We start from the raw sequence: 22,461 nt of genomic DNA on the forward strand, positions 1-22,461 counted from the left end.
CTTTTAACTACAACTTAAGAAACATGGATTTTTTACCCTCCCACCCTCTCCATGGTGTCTAACAAAGAAATAATGGGAGCTGGGAACATTTCAACATCTATTTATTTACTGCAATACAGTGTAAAACAATCCTTCTTGGTGTTGAAACAACGAACATGAAGTCACTACGGAGAGGAAGGTCCCCGGCGGTCTAATACCATCATTAGATTCAAAATGATCCATAACAATCACAGAAATCCTACGTCCCTATTCAATTCTGACTGCAAAAGACCTCAGCAAAGGTCACCTTCCTTGTGAGTGTGAATCACACAATCTGAAGTTGGGTAGGAAACGCAAGTCAGAAGATAACCGTCCTTCATTTGATTCTCATCAAGGAAAGAACCGTCAGACTGGTCGACAGAACCTGATGCCAACTTCCCAGCACAGCTACAACAAGCCCCAGCCCTGCAAGAATAAGGCAGCTCAACTCCTGCATTCTCGGCTGCATCTAGGATGTATGTGTCATCTGGAGCTTCAAATTCATGCTCTTCGCCTTCCGGTGTAATCACTTTAACCTTGTATACTGCCATTGATGCTTTGTAGTTGGCGGAGCAATTCAAGCCAAATGATTTAGAGACACTCTTTACTGATCCCAGTGAGGATGTCCTCTTGACAATGGTGCTTGTAAACAGATTTAGGGGTGCAGCTTTGAGCAGGCTTTGGGAAGAAACGGTAACTGTTGTCATCTGTGCTCCTATATGCAGAATACCAGAAATTGTCAGCTGGTTAATGAGGTGTTTCAATATTACTAATAATTGAATGGTTTCATTCATTTTGCATGGAATTTAAAAGCACTGCTTTTCATCAAGCCAACTAAAGAAATAAAGTGCAGGAAGGGGAGCAATGTCCATGTTTTATGACACTACCACTGTTGAATCTTCATTGACAGTTTTTAACAACAGCCATTTCATACAGCCATTTCATACAGGGTTTTATATATTTTTATAGCACCACAAAAATAAAGCAACAAACATGCAATGAATCTAACATGCGAAAGAAGCTGCATCATTCTGCATGGACAAAGCAACAAAGATCAGAATTCAAAAGTAGCGAGCAAGGGAATCCTAAGAATGAGCCAAAAAAAAATAATGAAAAACTGTTCCCTGCCCCTGGCCCATGGATTCTTTAACACACTCAAGTATAAGATTAGATCATGTTTAAATCCAACATTGTATGCCTCACTTATATCCACAACAAAACGGAACCAAATCATCCATTCCTACAACAAGAAGGCAATTCATGTTTGGAGCACTATGAGAAGAGCAAGCTAATGGCTCTCTGCTCTTCACTCGAGGCTCCACCATTTAAAAAGAGAACATAAAGTATGTAAAAATCAAGATTTCTCATTTTTGGAAAAATGAACTTCGAAAGAGAATTAACAGAGATTTTTTTTTTCCAAAATCAAAGTTCACAAAGCTAGTTAGCATGCCAAAAATCACTATTCCAGAATAAGGCCAGCGTTATACCATACAGGGTTCCTTTAGACCACGAAAGCAGTAATCCATAGCTCATTGCTAAAAAAAATAAAATTAGCAGCAATAACAAAAAAACTGAAAAGGTCTTAATATCGTAAGCAACCCAGAAATCAAAATATAGTTATCAGCTCAATATGCGTACAGAAGTAATTAGTAAACAGAGTAGGTTAACACATAAATTAGTTCACAACAAAAAAAATACCAGCAAGATGTCTCCTTTTGTTCTAAGATAAAAAAAATTAAAAAACTTCAGAGTAGCACTTTCAAAGCTGGAAAAAACCCCTAATTTACAGAGGTTACACAGCAAGAGATAAACACTCTAATTGTCCCTGATTAATTATAACCTCAAACTACTGATGCTACTTTCGAATCCCCAGTTTCTCAGTTTTCCCTTTCTTACCAAAATGACAGGAATTTTCAAGACTAACCCAACATCCTAGACCTAGCTAGTTAAGAAACCATCCGAAATTTTTAATGAAACAGGTAACAGTCATGTTGTTTTCAATAACTTTTCTTTTCTTAAAGAAGGTTTAGAAAGCAAAAGCGAAAAACATAAGCCAAACGTTGATCAAAGATACAAACTTGTTTTGTTCTTGTCGACCAAAACAAGATGAGAGAGAGAGACAAGTCCCCACTTCCTGGAAGATACATACGTTTCATGTTTTATCTACCCTCAAGATAAAAGAACGAATCAAGAACTACATCACATCAAAGAAAAAGAACCAAACAAAACAACAAAAACTATAAGGGAAAAGAGAGCTTACTTTGCCGGGGTGGTGGTGACACGAGAGGGAGGATACAATGTTAGAGGTAGAGAGCAGGCACGGGGTGGGTGGCGGAGGAAAAGGGGTTGTGGTGGTATTTATATTAGTAGAAGACGTGCTGATGGTGGCTTTTGGGATCTCTGAAAGGAAGAACGACTCTAAAGACAAGAGACAGATGCCCCAAGCTCTTCCACCACGGGCCAAATACTAGTAACCCAGGCAAGTTGAATCCTTCTTGTAATGTTTTTCAGAAGTACAGGAGCAATAATTTAAAAAAAATATATTTTAATTAAAATAATATTTTTTATTTTTAAAAAATTATTTTTAATATAAAGATATTAAAACAATTTGAAAATATTAAAAAATATTAATTTATAATAAAAATAATTCTTTTAATTTTTTTAAAATCAAAAAATAAACAAGCTCTTAATTTAATTGAAGCGAGCCAACCAATAATTATTAATTTATTTAATTAATATATTTTAATTAATTTTATAAGAAATATTTAAAAGTGTTGTAACAATTATTTTTAAAATAATATATTTTTAAAAAAATTATTTTTAATATTAATATATTAAAATTATTTAAAAAAATATAAAAAAATATTAATTTTAAATAAAAATAAATAAATTTTGGTCAACTTCGTTTATGGCCGCAATCTCAAAATCCCATGTTCAATACATCCTTTTACCTTTCCATTAATGATTAAATTTATTTTTTTAATGTTTTTCAATGATAAACACTGTCATTGAATCAAATCCAACATTCTATAATTAAAAAATATTTCTTTTTTAGTATTAGTTGATTCTGATATCCTTTTAAATTAAAAATTTAAATAAAACATCAAACTTTTTTAATCATTTTTTAGTAATAATTTAAAATAAATGACTACTTTTTATAATTTGTTTTTTGGTTTGCAAAATTATGAAATGATAAGTAATGAAAAGTCCATATATAATATTGGACTCATTTATAAAATACCTAATGGGCTGGTTGAGTATAATATTATAAATGCCCAAATAGTGACCGGTTGTCTTGGATTCATAGTATTTATTTGAAATTCAGACAAAATTATTAAACTCAATTTAAAATTAAAATATATTTTACGGGTTCGATGAATAACTTAAATTAATTTTAAAAAATATTATTTAAAAAAATTTAATAATCAAATCAGATTTTATCCAGATAATTTAAATTAAAAATTGGCATATTAAATCGATTATATCCAATCAAATTAACTTCTATTTAATTATAATTTTTATAAGTAACTTAGATAATAAATAGATATACGAGTTATCAAGTTTACCCCTTAATTTAAATCGAGTTTAATAACACGGGAAAACTCTCGAACAACTCCTTTATCTCATGTTGATATTTTTTTTTTAATGTTTGAGTTTCATAAAAAAAAACTATACACATCAACAAATCTATATTTATTTATTACAAGGAGTTTTCACATAAATCTCAAGGTACAAAGAGTGATTTACACTCACTATATTCAATACATAACTCTCTCTAACTCTCACTTGGCTATGGGATCTCATTGCATCTTTACGTGCGAGTGCAAATATAGCTATTATCAATTCAAAGAAACAAGGTCACTTCCAATGGGCAAGCTTTTTATGCATGTAGTCTAGGTCAAGCCTTTTTTTTTCTTCACACAAATGTTTAACTCTTTCCAAGTTTTAAAGTCTTCAACGCATATGAACCACAGAAAAAATATCTTTTTAAAGGCTAGAATTGCACATCCACCAACTTCTTTAAAACTTTTTTGAGAGATTGTCGTACTTATCATGCGCTTCTGGATTGTAGTCTTTTTTTTAATTACATGGTAACTATTAAAAAATATAAAGTTATTTTATTTTATTGTTTATTAAAGATAAAATAGTTTTTATATTTTTATATTAGTTTCATTTGTTTAACCTATATACATAGTTTCTTTATATTTAGGTTAAACTTATTCCTTTTAATTATTTTAATTGTATTATACATTATTAATAAAACCCTGACTTTCTTTTTTTATTTTTATATTTTTTTCGATTGTTTAACATACTATTAGAGTTGGATTTTATAGGACGAGACTAAACCTCAAACACATGTTTTTTTATATGGAGTGACTAAACAATTTCAAGAGGGTATTCATTCAATTTCTGCAATCTGTATTTCATTTTTCTTTATTTTTACAATTTTATATTTCATTTACCTTTCTTTTTTGTTTTGGTTTTCTTTGTTATTATAGCTACTAAAAGAGACAATTCACTTCAACATGTAAATGTTAGGTTGAATAAAAAGAATTGTTTGTATTGGAGTTATATAATAAGAAATTCTCGTAAAAGGTAAAAGGATATGGAGATATGTTAGTGGAACTTCAGTGAAACTTAAAAATACTGATAAGGATTGTGTTACCTTAATAGATGTCTAGGAAGCAAACAATACAAAAATTATTACTTGACTTTACAATTCTCTTAAGCATTTCATAAATACACATTTGATAAAGTATAAGACAATAAAAAAATTTTGAATTATTTGCAATGGTTATTCGCTCAATCAAATTTTGCAAAACAATATCAATTGGAGAATGACATTCGAGTTATTCGCCGGAGGAATATGAGTATTTAGGAGTTTTATTATGCTATGATAGATCTTTGAGATTAATTGGCTCTTATAAAATCAGTAAAATGAAAAGCATATGATGCCTATATTGCTCGTAAAAACAACAACGATTGATATAATTTTTAATGATGCTTTGCAGTGATTTTAAAAGACTTAGAAGTTCAATTTTACAGCGCTCTCCACTTTTTTATATTGACTCAATTGTCAGTGAGTTATTAATTGAAGAAATACATCTTTAGTCTTATTATAAAAACAAAATTATTTCTACTTCTAATTTTTTGTGCTCACATTACCTTCTAAATTACTCTCTAATTATCAAAATAAAAATTACATAATGTTTACTTTCAATAAGTGTAGTTTCTATAAACAACTAGTATTGTAGGTTTAGATAGCAAAATCAATCACAAAAGCAATCTCAAGCTTGGAAACCTAGCAACTAATCAAAATCTAATGCTTTTAGACCACTTCAAGATTATTAACTACCAGTCTAATATTACAACCTTAGTTTTATCACGTCATTTTACCAATTCTAATACTCCGACTAAGTGATTTTAAAAGTTTCTTTTTTTATAGCCATAAGCTATGTTTGTTTCTTTCTTTTTCTATAAGTTAGTTATCTCATAGTTTTTCAGATATGTCATATTTTAAATAAATTTTAGATCCTAGTGCTTCAAATTATATATCTGTTGATTCATTATGTTTTGCTTTTGTGTGTTTTTTTGTTGTATTCATGTCAAGACTGATAATAACACTCCTATGGCTTTAATAAATGTTGGTTTTGTTATCATATTTTACTTGTCACTCTTTAATGTTTATTTTATTTTAAAATTCATATTGAATTTTTTTTTTGTTGGCTAGTTATATAATTCTAGTAATTATTTAGTGTTATATATATATAGAATTTACAGTCTTGAAAATATCTTTAGAGTAGTAAAAAGTGTTAGAATGAAAACCAAATCCCGCCAATGGTTTTCTCCGAAACTATACAGAATAAAAAATGATGCTCGTAGCACAGCTTACCATTTATAATGTTTTATTTGTTTCTGTCCACAAGGCCTCAAGCTCTCGAAGTATAGTGTCTCAGCTCTCAAACTAAAGGCATATTCAGAGACCAAATAGCATTCTGGTGAGTTGAACGGAGAAGAGTCTCTGTAACTCACTTGAAACTGAGCTGCTCAAATGAAGCAATGTGCCTCTGTGCATGAACCTGGGACTACTTTTCCTGGTTCTTATGTGAAAAAAACTAGTATAGTGAGCATCCGAATCAGAAGTTGCAGCAGCAAATCCTCCATCGCATAGATTGAACTGAATCTCTGAGTTGCTAGAATTACTTGGAAGCATTATGTCATTGTCCACAAAATCCCACAATAGTAACTTCAGCTTCAGCAACACTCGAAGGCATTGCACGTATGTCCATCTGCAAAACCCCATGCTGGATTAATGAGCAGAGCCTTGCGCTGATAAGAAGAAATATTATACAATTGTCGAACGAACTCAAGAAGACCTTTTACCCTCAACCTTTTCTAACTCCCATTTGTTAAAGTGGCCCTGATTTTGGGCTTCTTTGACATCCAAATCTCGCCTGTCTTTCAGGTAACCCTAAAAAAAGCTGCTCTCGCGTTATCTAGTCCGAGTCCACTTCATCAGACTTTTCACCTTGTCGATGCTGGCCTCGAAATGCTTTCACTTGGTTGGGCTAGTAATCCATCTGAATAATAAAAAACCTCTTGGATTCAGAATTGCAGCTAGTAAAATGAAGGTCTAGAAGTGCAGGAAAGTAGAACATGTGAAAGGCTGATTCAATGTATAATCTGTATATGAGCTTATGCTTAGCATAGCTAGCCTCAATAATGAATTGGAACAAAAGTTAACAGAAATCCTCAGAAAACTGTATATTAGCTAGTGTTTCATAATATGTCAATATCATTTTTTAAAAATATTAAAAAAATATTAAAAATATAAAAAATATTTTAAACCCATATAAGACCCAACAACCTAGGGTCTCGATAATCATGACACACCTAAAAACCTTAGGTCTTGTTGCCTTGTCAAACCCACAATTTTACCGGCTGTGCCAAATCCTTGCCTGAGTCTAACACCAAACATATTGTTAAACCACACCTGGATCTAATATCAAAAATTATTGTCAGACCCAATAACCTTGGGTCTGGAGTGGTGCTCAGACCCAAGTAATTTGGGTATGACATATTTATTAAACTCAAATAAGCAACAAACAAGCAGAGAATTTAGTTGCTAGAAGAAAGAAAAAAAAATACAAACAATTAATTAATGGCAGCAATCCAACCATGATATATCTACATGCGCTGCACCAAATGAAAGATGACATGTTTACGTATCTAGCTAGACAGTGGATAGCCAAATTTAACCACCAAGAGGCGTTTCACTCGCCTCCTTAATGTTACGAGCGCCACCTAATAATTAGGATGTGTGGAACACATAATAGTAGCTTTTCTAAATAAAAAAAATATAACGTGAACATACTAAAACGGCTCCTATAATCTTTTTATTTACACAACAAACCTATATAAATTTTATTATTACAATCCATAATAATTTGTGTTTAGAGCTATTAGAGCTATGATAAAATCCCCATGTAATTTGGTATTTTTTAAAAATATTAAAAAATATTTTAAACCCATATAAAATTCAAAAATCTAGGGTCTCAATGATCACAACACACCTAAAAACCTTAGGTCTTGTTGTCTTGTCAAACCCACAACTTTAACAGTTGTGCCAAATCTTTACTTGAATCTAACACCAAACATATTGTTAAACCACACCTAGATTTAATATAAAAAATTATTGTCAGACCCAGTAACCTTGAGTCTGGAGTGGTGCTCAAACCTAAGTAATTTGGGTATGATGTATTTATTAAACTCAAATAAACAACAAACAAGCAGAGAATTTAGTTGTTAGGAGGAAGAAAAAATAGTACAAACAATTAATTAATAGTAGCAATCCAACCATGATATATCTACATACGCTGCACCAAATGAAAGATGACATGTCTACGTATTTAGCTAGACAGTGGATGGCCAAATTTAACCACTAGGAGGCATTTTACTCGCATCCTTAATGTTACGAGTGCCACCTAATAATTAGAACATGTGGAACACACAATAACAGCTTTTCTAAATAAAAAAAAAATATAACGTAAACATACTAAAACAGCTCTTATAATCTTTTTATTTACACAATAAACTTATATAAATTTCATTATTATAATTTACAGTAATTTATGTTTAGAGCTATTAGAGCTATCATAAAATCCTCATGTAAATCTCCTTAAGTTTTCTTTATAATTAGTTCAAACCTAACATGTTTATAAATCACTAAGTGCTTCCTCACAAAATCAAATCGATCTTTGATGTGGGACTTCAAAATTGCAATCACCGCATCAAATTCAAAATCCTCCAACCAAAAATCTCCTTAAGTTTCCACCAATCTTGAGAAGCAGAAACATTTTGCCTGACCTTTTTTTTCCAGAACCGTATTAATATTTTGAAAATGACAAACGAAAAAAACATACATATACCCTTCAAAACTGCTAATTGAAATATGTTCTGGTTGCATGTTTACCTCATAAAGTATCACCATGGAAGATCATCTTCCACCATTTGCTCTACCAGCAGCTCCAAACTATTCTTCAGAATCTTATTGGAAGAAAAGACAATCCTACATCACAATGCTCTTAGGCCCATTTGGCGGATCGTGCAGTTTATGCAGCATTGTTGAATAATTGGCAGCATTGATCCATATCTTCAAATGATTGATACTTACCAAACACCCCCAAATGATTAAACCCTTCTGCAGGCAGAGACATTTCCTTGGAATGTCAGAGAGATGCACATATTGACGGTGTCTTGATCGATTGCTGCTCCTTCCAGGACTTCAAATCAGGTGAAGGACTGTATATAAAAACACTGTTGTTTTGAGAAAAAAATCTACTGTGCTTATGGGATTGCAATGAAACATCACAATCTTTGCATGAAACTGAACACGAAAGTATGTTTCTTATTAAAATATGGTTGTGACCATCATAATTACATAGAACTTCACTATAATTCCCATGATGGCTTGTCTTTTCCAGATTGCTTTCATCATGGGATAGTTGGCCGTGATTTTAGTTACAAGACTAAACTAGGTAATAGGTTTTAGGAGATATAAAGAATCATACCTGGAATAGATTTAACTTGAATTCCATGTTGTTGGCGAGAATCCTTTAGAGCAAAATGATATATGTCATCAAACCTTAACTTGAAAGCTATTAGCTAACAAATAACTGCTTCAAGAAAACTCACCAGCAGAGTACCTCCTTCAAGTCTCACCACTCTGCTTCAGAAAAAAAATTGAGCTATTCATGTATCTTACCCTGCAAAATCCCCATGCCAGATCAATGAGCAGAGCTTCTACTGATAAACATAAACTCTAAATCATTGTTGAATACAAACATACATGTGTCAAATGGATAACTCCTGAACTCATAAATTCAGCCACATACCAACAGAAATTGAAACACTAGCTCAATGAAGGTCAAAATTATAATGATCCGAAATGGAAAAGAAAATCTAATGAGAAAATAAACTGCGACCAAAAGAAGTATTCACAATTTGATAGAGAATATCATAAATACACGCCTCTACTGTGAGCAGGACAGAGAGTTTTCTATTGAAAATAAGTAACAGAATACTGAGACCGTATCTTTATTAAAGATACTGCACCGAATCTTCATCTAACATCACTGCTGAAGATCAAGCGCCTGCCAATTTTAAAAATGAAACAGAAGGTACGACAAGCTGGTGAGACAGATGACTGAAATATGTTAAAATAAGTAGTAGGGAACCTAAGGGTTGAAAGCCATAATTGCAGATGCATCTTCCAAAGGAAAATTTTAGAACTCCTTATGCATAGAAAGCCAAAAAGCAAGCCTAAATGTGTGATTAGAAAAACCCCTCAGCTTATGAAAATGATCCATAACCTTTGTTAAAGAGCAACTGAACCTCTTGTCCTTCTGGGGCTCATAGTTTTTCAAACCAATCTGCAGCTCAATGGTCTGAACAAACATGGGTGGTTTGTCTTTCACACCATTTTTGATAGTTGTAACAGCTTCACGAATTGTATCACCAACTTCTACAGCGTTTAGGGTTCATGTAGAAGCAAAAAAGGTTCCAACTCGACTGGCTCGCTTTTAATGTAGTCTTAGAAAAATTCAAGACACATTTTAACAATAAATGTGCAACTTTCCCAGTGATGATCAGCGTTGGCTTCAAATGCAATTTTATCAGCATGAAGATCCTTCACTTCAGCAAATACTGTATGATTGCAAATTCAACTATTGTCAACTCAAATGAGCAAGCTTCTTGTGCATGCACAGGTCAAGTTATTTTACTTGAAAAAAAAATGTTTAAATCTTTTGAGGATAAAAGTCTTCAACGTACATGAAACACAAAAAAGGTATCTTTTCAAGGGCTAGAATTGAACACTCACCAGGGGAAAAAAAAAAAACCTATTTTAGAACCGAAAGACAAATGGCTGTAATTGCCACAATTTTACATAAAAAGAACCGCCATATTCAAAAAACATAAAATCTTTGGCCTCAAAGAAATCTGTGATGTGATTCTACTAAGTGAACGAAATAAAAACTGGTGTCTGATTTCTGTTTCAAATTTCCTGCAAGGTGATTATCGTCATACTTACCATGCGGTGCAGTCCTTCAGTCAACTCCAGGGGCTGGTTTGTTTGCTGGGAGACCATGTTGCGTCAACTTCAACACAAGGGATTGGATGGTTAATAATCTCATGCAGAAACCTGACACTATCTGCAATGCCAAATACCTTAGTGAGTTAATGGAGCCATCTCCGCTCCAAACCCTAAATAAGAGTAATTCCTGCACAGGAACGAGCAGAAGAATTGTTAACTATAGTACCATGATTCCATTTCACAGCTCTCCACCCCCTCCCAAACACCTTAGAACACAAAGATGAAATTCACCAAAAGCCCAACTAGAAAACACATTCCATTGCATTCACTACCTACCTGACAATCCTACATCACAATGCTCTTAGGCCCATTTGGCGGATCGTGCAGTTTATGCAGCATTGTTGAATAATTGGCAGCATTGATCCATATCTTCAAATGATTGATACTTACCAAACACCCCCAAATGATTAAACCCTTCTGCAGGCAGAGACATTTCCTTGGAATGTCAGAGAGATGCACATATTGACGGTGTCTTGATCGATTGCTGCTCCTTCCAGGACTTCAAATCAGGTGAAGGACTGTATATAAAAACACTGTTGTTTTGAGAAAAAAAATCTACTGTGCTTATGGGATTGCAATGAAACATCACAATCTTTGCATGAAACTGAACACGAAAGTATGTTTCTTATTAAAATATGGTTGTGACCATCATAATTACATAGAACTTCACTATAATTCCCATGATGGCTTGTCTTTTCCAGATTGCTTTCATCATGGGATAGTTGGCCGTGATTTTAGTTACAAGACTAAACTAGGTAATAGGTTTTAGGAGATATAAAGAATCATACCTGGAATAGATTTAACTTGAATTCCATGTTGTTGGCGAGAATCCTTTAGAGCAAAATGATATATGTCATCAAACCTTAACTTGAAAGCTATTAGCTAACAAATAACTGCTTCAAGAAAACTCACCAGCAGAGTACCTCCTTCAAGTCTCACTACTCTGCTTCAGAAAAAAATTTGAGCTATTCATGTATCTTACCCTGCAAAATCCCCATGCCAGATCAATGAGCAGAGCTTCTACTGATAAACATAAACTCTAAATCATTGTTGAATACAAACATACATGTGTCAAATGGATAACTCCTGAACTCATAAATTCAGCCACATACCAACAGAAATTGAAATACTAGCTCAATGAAGGTCAAAATTATAATGATCCGAAATGGAAAAGAAAATCTAATGAGAAAATAAACTGCGACCAAAAGAAGTATTCACAATTTGATAGAGAATATCATAAATACACGCCTCTACTGTGAGCAGGACAGAGAGTTTTCTATTGAAAATAAGTAACAGAATACTGAGACCGTATCTTTATTAAAGATACTGCACCGAATCTTCATCTAACATCACTGCTGAAGATCAAGCGCCTGCCAATTTTAAAAATGAAACAGAAGGTACGACAAGCTGGTGAGACCGATGACTGAAATATGTTAAAATAAGTAGTAGGGAACCTAAGGGTTGAAAGCCATAATTGCAGATGCATCTTCCAAAGGAAAATTTTAGAACTCCTTATGCATAGAAAGCCAAAAAGCAAGCCTAAATGTGTGATTAGAAAAACCCCTCAGCTTATGAAAATGATCCATAACCTTTGTTAAAGAGCAACTGAACCTCTTGTCCTTCTGGGGCTCATAGTTTTTCAAACCAATCTGCAGCTCAATGGTCTGAACAAACATGGGTGGTTTGTCTTTCACACCATTTTTGATAGTTGTAACAGCTTCACGAATTGTATCACCAACTTCTACAGCGTTTAGGGTTCATGTAGAAGCAAAAAAGGTTCCAACTCGACTGGCTCGCTTTTAATGTAGTCTTAGAAAAATTCAAGACACATTTTAACAATAAATGTGCAACTTTCCCAGTGATGATCAGCGTTGGCTTCAAATGCAATTTTATCAGCATGAAGATCCTTCACTTCAGCAAATACTGTATGATTGCAAATTCAACTATTGTCAACTCAAATGAGCAAGCTTCTTGTGCATGCACAGGTCAAGTTATTTTACTTGAAAAAAAAATGTTTAAATCTTTTGAGGATAAAAGTCTTCAACGTACATGAAACACAAAAAAGGTATCTTTTCAAGGGCTAGAATTGAACACTCACCAGGGGAAAAAAAAAAAACCTATTTTAGAACCGAAAGACAAATGGCTGTAATTGCCACAATTTTACATAAAAAGAACCGCCATATTCAAAAAACATAAAATCTTTGGCCTCAAAGAAATCTGTGATGTGATTCTACTAAGTGAACGAAATAAAAACTGGTGTCTGATTTCTGTTTCAAATTTCCTGCAAGGTGATTATCGTCATACTTACCATGCGGTGCAGTCCTTCAGTCAACTCCAGGGGCTGGTTTGTTTGCTGGGAGACCATGTTGCGTCAACTTCAACACAAGGGATTGGATGGTTAATAATCTCATGCAGAAACCTGACACTATCTGCAATGCCAAATACCTTAGTGAGTTAATGGAGCCATCTCCGCTCCAAACCCTAAATAAGAGTAATTCCTGCACAGGAACGAGCAGAAGAATTGTTAACTATAGTACCATGATTCCATTTCACAGCTCTCCACCCCCTCCCAAACACCTTAGAACACAAAGATGAAATTCACCAAAAGCCCAACTAGAAAACACATTCCATTGCATTCACTACCTACCTAAAGTAACATTTTGAATAAGAGAATGACCAGTGAATCACCAACTTTAAGTCTCACAACAGTAACCAAATGCATTTCATGCATCTCTTTGCACTGATAAACAGTAATGTTGAATAATTGTCTAACAAACTCAAGAAGACTTTTCCCCCTTAACCTTTTCCCAAGCTCACATATTCAAAAGCATTTCATGTTCTAGCCTGCCTCTTTATCCGGTCCTCTATATTTCACCATTTGTCCTTGCTGTTCTTGAAATGCTTTCACTTGGTTGGGCTAGTAAACCATCTGAATAAGAAAACACCTTTTCGTTTCAGAATTGCAGGTAGTAAAATGAGATAAAAGAGTGAAGGAAAGTAGAACATGTGAAAGGCAGACTGGTTGTTTTTAAATCATTGAAGTTTTTCCTCAAAAAATTAGTTAAAGAATTAAGAAAAAAAAGCATACGACGGAAAAAATAGAGCAGTGCATCCTCTAAAGAAGCAGATGAATTGAGATAATTTTCTTGATTCTTTATTCAGTATACTTGTTGCTGTTTAAATACATGTTTTACGTTTTGCATGAGCTGCAGATTACAAGGTTTGTTACATCAGCTCAGGATAAAAGATAAAAAACTCTTTTGAATTATTGTTGTTAGAAATAATGTTCAGCTGAGCTGGAATTTTATTTTTTCTTTAATTTTTGATTTAGTCAATTTTGTTCCTATTCTCTTGTTCTTGCTGCTATTTCGCCGCTCTGTTAGTTCCATTATTAATTGATCATGGCTTGAATGTAGGACCATGATCGTAGGAGTTTGTTATGTATCAGCTCTATAAATTGAGCTGCAGTTATGAATAAAGTATTCAAGCTTTTCATTCATCAATCTCTTCTTAAACACAAGCATTATCCTTTGTTATTTTTGTTGTTCACAATCACTGCAACAATGATAATTGTTGGTGGTTTACAAGCTGAACTAGTCAATTTGTATTGAGTGGATTGTGTATATCCTTTACATGCCCCCGCAAGATGGTGCTCCCATTAGAGATACCAATCTTGAACAGTAGAAAAGAGAGACGTTGTCTAGACAGAGACTTCGTTAGAGCATCGGCTAGCTGATCAGCAGTAGCAACATGGGAGACACATAGAGAACCGTGAGCTACTTTGTCACAAACAAAGTGAAAGTCAATAGCAATATACTTCATGCGAGAGTGAAACATTAGGTTGGCACACACATAATTAGCATCAATGTTATCACAATATATAATTGATATGCATGGGAGAGGAAATTTGAGTTCTGTCAGGAGAGATTGAATCCATGCAAGTCCTGCAGCTGTGGTAGCAATGGCCTTAATACTCAGCTTATGTTGAAGACCATGCAACAAATCTCTATTTCTTGGAACTCCATGAGATAGGATTGCCACCGAGAAATATCACATAAGCAGTGGTTGAAGTTCGATCATCTAGATTTCCAGCCCAATCAGTATCAGAAAACGCATGTAAGGAAGGATTTCGATGTCTGTGAAGATGTAGACCGTGAAAGATAGTTCCTTTAAGATATCGCAGCAGACGTTTAGTGGCAATCCAATGGGATTCAATGGGGCAATGCGTGAATTGAGATAGCTTGTTGACAACGAAAGATATATCTGGGCGAGTAAGATTTAAGTATTGCAATGCCCCAAGGACACTCCTATATTCAGTGGCTTTTGCAGGAGGTGAACCATCTTTAAGAACAAGAGAGCTAGTGGTAATTAGAGGAGTGCTAACTTCTTTAGAACCTTTCATGCATGTGCGAACCAAGAGATCATGAATATATTTATGTTGTGAAAGAAACAGACTTGAGGGGGTGGGAAGCACTTCAATACCAAGGAAGTAATGCAGTAAGCCAAGATCCTTTACTGAGAATTTTGTTGATATAACTGCGATGAAGCTATTGATGGAAGAAGGATCATTGCCAATGACAACTAAATCATCAACGTATACCAGAAAATATATGAGTTGTGCATTGTGATTATATATAAACAGATAAGGATCAGAAACCGTATTTGTAAAACTATAAAATAACAAGAAAGAGCGAAGCCCATGATACCAGGCCCTAGGGGCTTGTCTGAGACCATAAAGGGCTTTACGAAGCTGGTATACATTAGTAGGAAACTGGGAATCAGTAAAACCTGGAGGCTGAGACATAAACACTGCTTCAAATAGTGTACCATGAAGAAATGCATTATTGATATTCGGTTGATGAAAGGGCCAGCCATTGGTAACATCAAGGCTGAGAACAATTCGGATAGTTGTGGGCTTGATGACAGGACTGAAAGTTTCTTTATAGTTAATGCCCGACTGCTGGTGAAAACTTTTCGCAACTAAACGTGCTTTATAACGATGAACTGTGTCATCAGAGTTGCGTTTGATTCTGAAAACCCACTTACAGCGAACCAAGTTTATAAATGAAGATGGAGGGACAAAATCCCATGTGCCATTATGTAGTAAGGCATCGAATTCATCTGACATGGCAGCATGCCATTTTGGGTCAGAAGAGCCTGTGAAGCACATGATGGTTCTTCTGTGTCAGGGAGGTTATGTCTAGTGATGGCATTAAGTTGATGGTTTGGTTTAACAATGTCATTTTGGGAACAAGTAATCATGGGGTGTGTTCTGTTGAGGTGTGAAGATGAGGTATTAATGTGAATGGATGTGTTTGTAGGTTGTGGGGATGGGAGGATGTGAGGAGGAACCATTGTGGCAGTAGCTTCAGTGCCCAAAGAAGATGATATCGTTGGAGACCATGGAGTTGTGCATAAGACTATGGTAGGCAATAGCGATGGTTGGTGGTGTATAGGGCCAGTAATGAGTGGAACATGGATGGGAGGCAAGTCATCTGATGGAGGAGAAGAATTGGGAATGGAAGGAGGGTGTTGGGCAGAGGATAGGTATGGAAAAACAGTTTCATCAAAGACCACATGACGAGATAAAAAAATACAATTTTTTGATGGATCAAAACATTTGTATGCACTTTAGTTAAAGGAATAGCCTTGTAAAATACAAGGACAGGAACAAGGTTCAAGCTTGTGATTGTTGTATAGACATAACCAAAGAAAACATAGACAACTAAAAATATAAAGTTTGGAATAGTTTGGAATTTCACCAAAAAGAACATGAAAAGAAGCGCGATTATGTAAAATAGGTGTGGGAAGATGATTTATAAGGTAGGTGGCTGTTTGGAAGGCATGGGATCAAAATTTAAGAGGAAGATTCGACTGATTAAGAAGGGTTAGACCGATTTCAACGATATGATGATGATGATGTTTGACAATGCTATTATGTTGAGGTGTATGAGGTAGTGTCATGAGATAAAAGATGCCAAATTTTGCTAAAAAAATCATGAGATGAAAGATGCCAAATTTTGCTAAAAAAAGTTTGAGTTTTTGAAACTCACCCCCACCGTCTGAATAAATGGAAATGATTTTGGTTTTGAAGTAGTTTTCTACAAGATTTTTGAATGTTGGAAAAATAGTAAAGACATTAGACTTGTATTTAATGGAATAAAGCTAGATGTATTCAGTGAAATGATCCACAAAAATAACAAAATATTTGTTTTCATCAATGGATTCAATAGAGGCAGGACCCCAAATATCAGTATAAATGAATGATTTCAAGAGGACCATGACTTGTAAGAGACGACACTGTAAATGGAAGCTTGTGACTTTTATTGCATTGGCAAGATGAACACAATGTTGAACATATATTTTTGGATGAGATAGGTAAAGAAAATTTTTGGAGAAGAGATTGAAATGTGCGAGAAGAGGGATGACCGAGCTTTTTATGCTACTCATTCACTGATGTTTTAACACCAATCATAGCAGACGGTTGCACATGCACAGTTAGAGGTCATTTATAAATATCATTCTTATTCGTGCCTTGAAGAAGAGTCTGCCCCGTGCGTAGGTCCTTCACAGAAAAATGAGAGGGAAAGAATTCAATAGAAGTTAGATGTTGTTTGCAAAATTGAGACACAGACACCAGATTTTTTTGAATTAAAGGAACTCAAAGAACATTAAAGATAGTGAAAGGAGAAAGTGTAGTGGAAACAGAATGAGAGATACGCAAACATGTACCATCACCGATGAGAATAGAATTAGGGCCATTATAAGGTGAGTGAAGGGAAAGGTTTTGAAGATCAGAGGTGACATTATTGGTGGCAGCAAAATCCAATAGCCAAGGTTGTACAGGGGCAGTGTTTGTGGTGGTGCAATTAGCAGTCGGTGAGGGACCAAGGAGACCCTTTGCTCATGGACATTGCTTTGCATTATGACCTTGTTGGTCACAGAATTGACAAACACCTCTGTAGCCACGTCTTTGATAGTTGTTGCGATGGGATTGCCAGGGAGAAGCCGATTGAGGAGAAGAAAACTGATGAGAAGTTGACCATAAGGACTGAGGATGAAAGTGATGTGGTAATACAGCTTTGCGATTGGATAATCAAGTGGACTGATGGCCATGATGCGAATTATATCATTGAGTAGTATTGACAGACAAAACTGATGAAGTTGACCGTAAATCCTCTCTTTTAAGATATGCCTCAACCAATTAATTTATCATGAAGTTCTTCATAAGAGATAGGGTGTTTTTGAGCACGAATACCTGCTATGAGTTCTTTGAAGTCATGACCAACACCATTAAGAATAGCAATGGTGATATCATCATCAGAAACAGGGGAATCAATGAGTGCCAATTCATCAGCAATGGTTTTAATAGAACGGAGATATTCATTAAGAGAGCTGGAATCACGAGGACGAACAAGACGTTCCTTAAGACTCATGACACGTGACCGAGAATGGCTGGCATAGAGACGAGTAAGCTTGTCCCATGCCTCTTTTGAGGCTGTAGTGGATGCAATAAGAGGAGCAATGGAGTCAGAGACTGAAATACGGATGGCATGTAGCAATAGTTGATCTTGGCGCATCTATGGAGAGAAGGTGGTAGAGGTGCGATCAGGGCAAGGATGGGTTCCATCAATGAAGCCTTGCAGATCATATCCGAAGAGAAGAGAATTAAATTGAGCACGCCAGGAAGGATAATTTAGATGAGTAAGTTTGAGAGGAAGTTGACCACTGGTAAGAGCAACAAGAGGAATGGGAGGATCAGTGGATGAGGTGGTAGTCGTAGGGGTTGCTGGTGTGGAATTGTTGTGATCAGCCATGGAGAAAATAGAAAAATGAAGAGAAGAGAAGAAAAGAAGATAGAATTAATCTCGTTAGAGCAAAATCTCTGATACCATAAAGAAGCAGATGAATTGAGATAATTTTCTTGATTCTTTATTCAGTATACTTGTTGCTGTTTAAATACATGTTTTACGTTTAACATGAGCTGCAGATTACAAGGTTTGTTACATCAGCTAAGGATAAAGGATAAGAAACTCTTTTGAATTATTGTTGGTGGTTTACAAGCTGAACTAGTCAACTTGTATTGAGTGGATTGTGTATATCCTTTACATCTAGTACTTTTCCATCATCTACTCAACCAAATCCACTGTATAGTTCATCTCAATTGCCAAAACACTCACAAATGATTAAACCTCTGGAGGTGGAGATGTTTCCTTAAAATGTCAGAGAGAAGCACAACATGGAAGCAATTAAATTAAACAATGCAATGCAAAAGAAAGAAAGAAATTATTAAAGCAATTAAATTTAATATAAATAAATATATTTCAAAGCGGACAGATATATTGTTGGTGGTTTACAAGCTGAACTAGTCAACTTGTATTGAGTGGATTGTGTATATCCTTTACATCTAGTACTTTTCCATCATCTACTCAACCAAATCCACTGTATAGTTCATCTCAATTGCCAAAACACTCACAAATGATTAAACCTCTGGAGGTGGAGATGTTTCCTTAAAATGTCAGAGAGAAGCACAATTGAAACTTTCTTGATCCACTGCTGCTCCTGCCAGGACTCAAAATCGGGAGAAACATCAACCCCAAGAAAAAAATCTACTATGCTTACGGGATTGCATTGAATCATAATATTCTCTGCATAAAACCACTCATTCTTGGTTGACTGAACAAGTATGTTCTCCTGAAAATATAATTACATAAAAAGATGAAAACAACCAAATACCTGTCAGAAGTCAAAGCGAAGGGCTGGCTGTGCAGCACGGAGGCCTTGTCTCTTTTGTACCGGATCGCCGTCTCCTGGTTATGTTAAAGATTAAGCCAGCGAGAAATCCAGCTGAGTTGAAGCATAAAAGTATACAATAAAATTATAAAAACAGGAATCAGTTATCATCAGCTTTGCACAGGATAAGGATCTTATACAAAAACATGAGAAAAAAAATTCAGATAAACAGAAAAAATGAAACAAAAAAATAGAAAGAAAAAAAAAACTGATGGGTTAAGTCCATGTAAACCCAAAAGGTTCGAAACTGAAGAACCGACCTGATGAAATTGATAATAAGATTGTGCTCCCTCACTTGCTATTTATTTAATATTGGAGGAGTTGCGCTCTAGTCCTAGAAAGAGGATTTGTCATGGAAGCAATTAAATTAAACAATGCAAAAGAAAGAAAGAAAGAAAGAAATTATTGAAGCAATTAAATTTAATATAAACAAATATATTTCAAAGCGGACAGATATTATAGAAATTCAAACTTACCTATATTGATACTTGGGATATGAGAAATCCTGGGCCATTCAGACCCGCTGCCCTTTAAGCAATTTCGCTCAAGAAGCGGACAACTCCTAATGTCCAGAAGTGTTAATTTGGAGAGGCGTTGCATGTCAGTTGAACTTGGAAGATACTTGAGATTCTGACATTCCAAAATTGTAAGCTCTCGAAGAGAAGAAAGGTTGGCTAACCAATGTGGCAAAGTTTCCTCAAATTCCTCTCCGTTGAAACCATAGACCTTTAATTTCTTAAGGGAGATGAGGTGTTGAAGTTGATTTGGTAGACTCTTCAGTTTCTTCCATCCAATTATCTTTAGCTCTTTGAGGGAACCACTCAGGTGGTGGGTTGAATTCATTCCAGGAAATGCCTCCAATTCCTCTGAGAAACCACCAATGTGCAATACCTCCAATTTCTTGAGGCCGCCAAAGAAATCTTCCGGAATATAACTTAAATTCGGACACCCACTGATATCTAATCGAACAAGAGAATGCAGTCTTCTTTCTAAACCATCAGGAACAGACTTCAAGTATTCACAACGCATAATGACTAGTGATTGAAGACAAGAAGAAGGCAACAATTCTCCTCCATGTAAATCATCATCAGCATCAGCATCATCATCAAAGATAAGCTCCCTGCAGTGCTCTATTTTCAAATCCTCCAGATTTGCGCAGGATAGTGGCCACCTAATTCGAACACATGCTTCTTCACACGAACGGATGGATACACTTCTAAGAGAATGCAATTCTAGAATAATAGGCACCACCTTAGAGCACTTATAAATAGACAATACCTTCAGAGCTGTGCAGTTTTGAAGGCTTGGAATGGATGCCAGGCTGGAACAATACTCTATGGTTAAATATTTAAAAGATGTCATAGAGGATTGAAATTCGCCAGATATATCACTCAATGCATCACAGTGTCTGATTGTCAATCTTAAAAGTTTTGATGAGAGATGGCTCATTGATGGAATGCTTTTCAACTCCCTGCAACGTTCAATGTACAACTCTTCGAGAAGAGGAAATAGTACTTGTACTCCACCAGATATATGACTCAATGCATCACAGTCTCTGATTGTCAATCTTACAAGTTTTGATGAAAAATGCCTCATAGATGGAATGCTTTTCAACTTCGGACACTTATCAAATTCCAACTCTTCAAGGCAAGGAAATGCTACTTCCATTCCTCCAGCTGCTGCTTCAGGTATTGTCCATTCCATTAGATTATTCATGTGCTTTAGAGACACTCTTTTTAAAGCTGGACACAAAGCAGCAGCCATTGTTCTATATCCACTGACGATATAACTTAAACTATCCAATTCTTCTAACTCAAGAATTTCAAGATGAGGAAAATGGCCTTTCAATTTCAGCACCACCAAATTATTGAGTTTTAAAAGCCATGGTGGGAATTCATCACCCTTATAGTTCTCAATCTCTAAGCTTCGTATCTTTGGGTGAGGCTGGAGGCCTTCCAACACATTCTTCTCATTGATCCTGGAGCCGCTGCTTGGATTCCATACCAATACTAATGAGTTAATCTTTGATTTTCCAGACAGGTTTGCTCCCTTGGCTTCTTCTTTGGCTCTTACATGCTCCAGATTGACTATTCTCAACTCCCCTCCTAGTTCCTTCAAGCATCCCAGCTCTTTAATATTGTGGCCCTTATCCCGACCCACTTCAAACAATGGCAGTGTTCGAAGACCAGTTAAGCATCCAACATGAGCTGGCGTATGACTAAAGTCAATATGTCTCAAGCTCAACAAATATTCCATTTTCTTGGGAAGCTTTTTGAGTGACCGGCACTCGCTGAATCTTAAGGTTTGCAAATGATAGAGCTTCGTGATAGATTTCGGGAGCGCTTTGATATCTGTTCGTGAAACGTCTAGATACCTCAAAAGTTTCATCCTGCAAATTGAACCTGGCAACTCTGTCATACGAGCATCATTCAAGGTCAGACTTCGCAAACCTCTGAATTCCCAAGACTTGTTAAGGAATCCTGAGAATAATGTACGCAATTTTCTAGCACCATCCTTTAGAAATACAGGTTCATTTCTCTCATCAGAAGAAATGAGATTTAGACGTCCGATACAAACTGTACCCTTTATATCTGAACCAGCCTTCCAAATCACTGTCTCTGATTTTGACACCATCAAAGCAAGATCGTGCACAAGATTGGGCATCTTGCAACTGATTACATTCCCAAGCTCATCCGTTTGGAAATCTTGGAAAAACGAACGTGCAAGCAGGTCATTAAAGCGTATATCACCTGTATCTTCCATCTCTCTACCAGATGGCCCAAGCAACCCTTCAGCCATCCAAAGCTGAATCACTTTCTCCTTTTCAATCTCAAAATCTTTAGGAAAAATAGAACAATAAGCAAAACAGCGTTGCAGAGATGTAGAAGGCAAATTATCAAAACTTAATTTCAATATAGGTAAAGCATCGCTGTCTATTGTTGACCTCCATTTTTCCTTTTCCTTTTCAGAAAGCAGCATCCCCCCTAAAATTGTAG

General features: G+C 35.3%; 2 protein-coding genes across 15 annotated transcripts; both read right to left on the reverse strand.

Annotated features, from left to right (window-relative positions):
• Positions 1 to 70: 70 nt before the first annotated feature.
• Positions 71 to 2,494, reverse strand: LOC105112808 (ferredoxin, root R-B1-like). The gene is made up of 2 exons (XM_011008670.1): positions 2,279 to 2,494; positions 71 to 733 (listed from the first exon to the last, which is right to left on the reverse strand). Exon 2 carries the CDS (start codon positions 723 to 725, stop codon positions 273 to 275), a length of 453 nt encoding a protein of 150 aa, XP_011006972.1. The 5' UTR covers positions 726 to 733; positions 2,279 to 2,494; the 3' UTR covers positions 71 to 272.
• A 3,385-nt stretch (positions 2,495 to 5,879) lies between these two features.
• Positions 5,880 to 22,461, reverse strand: LOC105112818 (putative disease resistance protein RGA4). 14 transcript variants are annotated; one of them, XR_839847.1, is made up of 8 exons: positions 12,262 to 12,409; positions 11,980 to 12,042; positions 11,585 to 11,655; positions 11,461 to 11,503; positions 11,063 to 11,190; positions 8,492 to 8,587; positions 6,424 to 6,599; positions 5,880 to 6,308 (listed from the first exon to the last, which is right to left on the reverse strand). XR_839847.1 is itself a non-coding variant. In XM_011008686.1 (3 exons), exons 1-2 carry the CDS (start codon positions 22,442 to 22,444, stop codon positions 19,412 to 19,414), a joined length of 2,574 nt encoding a protein of 857 aa, XP_011006988.1. In that variant the 5' UTR covers positions 22,445 to 22,461; the 3' UTR covers positions 19,269 to 19,320; positions 19,409 to 19,411. The 14 variants fall into 14 exon arrangements, 3 of the variants coding, with proteins under 3 accessions (XP_011006988.1, XP_011007001.1, XP_011007011.1); XR_839846.1 differs by having other exon boundaries at positions 11,980 to 12,409; XR_839843.1 differs by lacking the exons at positions 5,880 to 6,308; positions 6,424 to 6,599; positions 8,492 to 8,587; ... (3 more) ...; positions 11,980 to 12,042; positions 12,262 to 12,409 and adding exons at positions 12,989 to 13,170; positions 13,350 to 13,601; positions 13,761 to 13,787; ... (2 more) ...; positions 19,726 to 19,799; positions 19,942 to 22,461.

This window comes from Populus euphratica, unplaced genomic scaffold (genome assembly GCF_000495115.2).
Source record: "Populus euphratica unplaced genomic scaffold, PopEup_1.0 scaffold5.1, whole genome shotgun sequence".
Lineage (NCBI taxonomy): Eukaryota > Viridiplantae > Streptophyta > Magnoliopsida > Malpighiales > Salicaceae > Populus > Populus euphratica.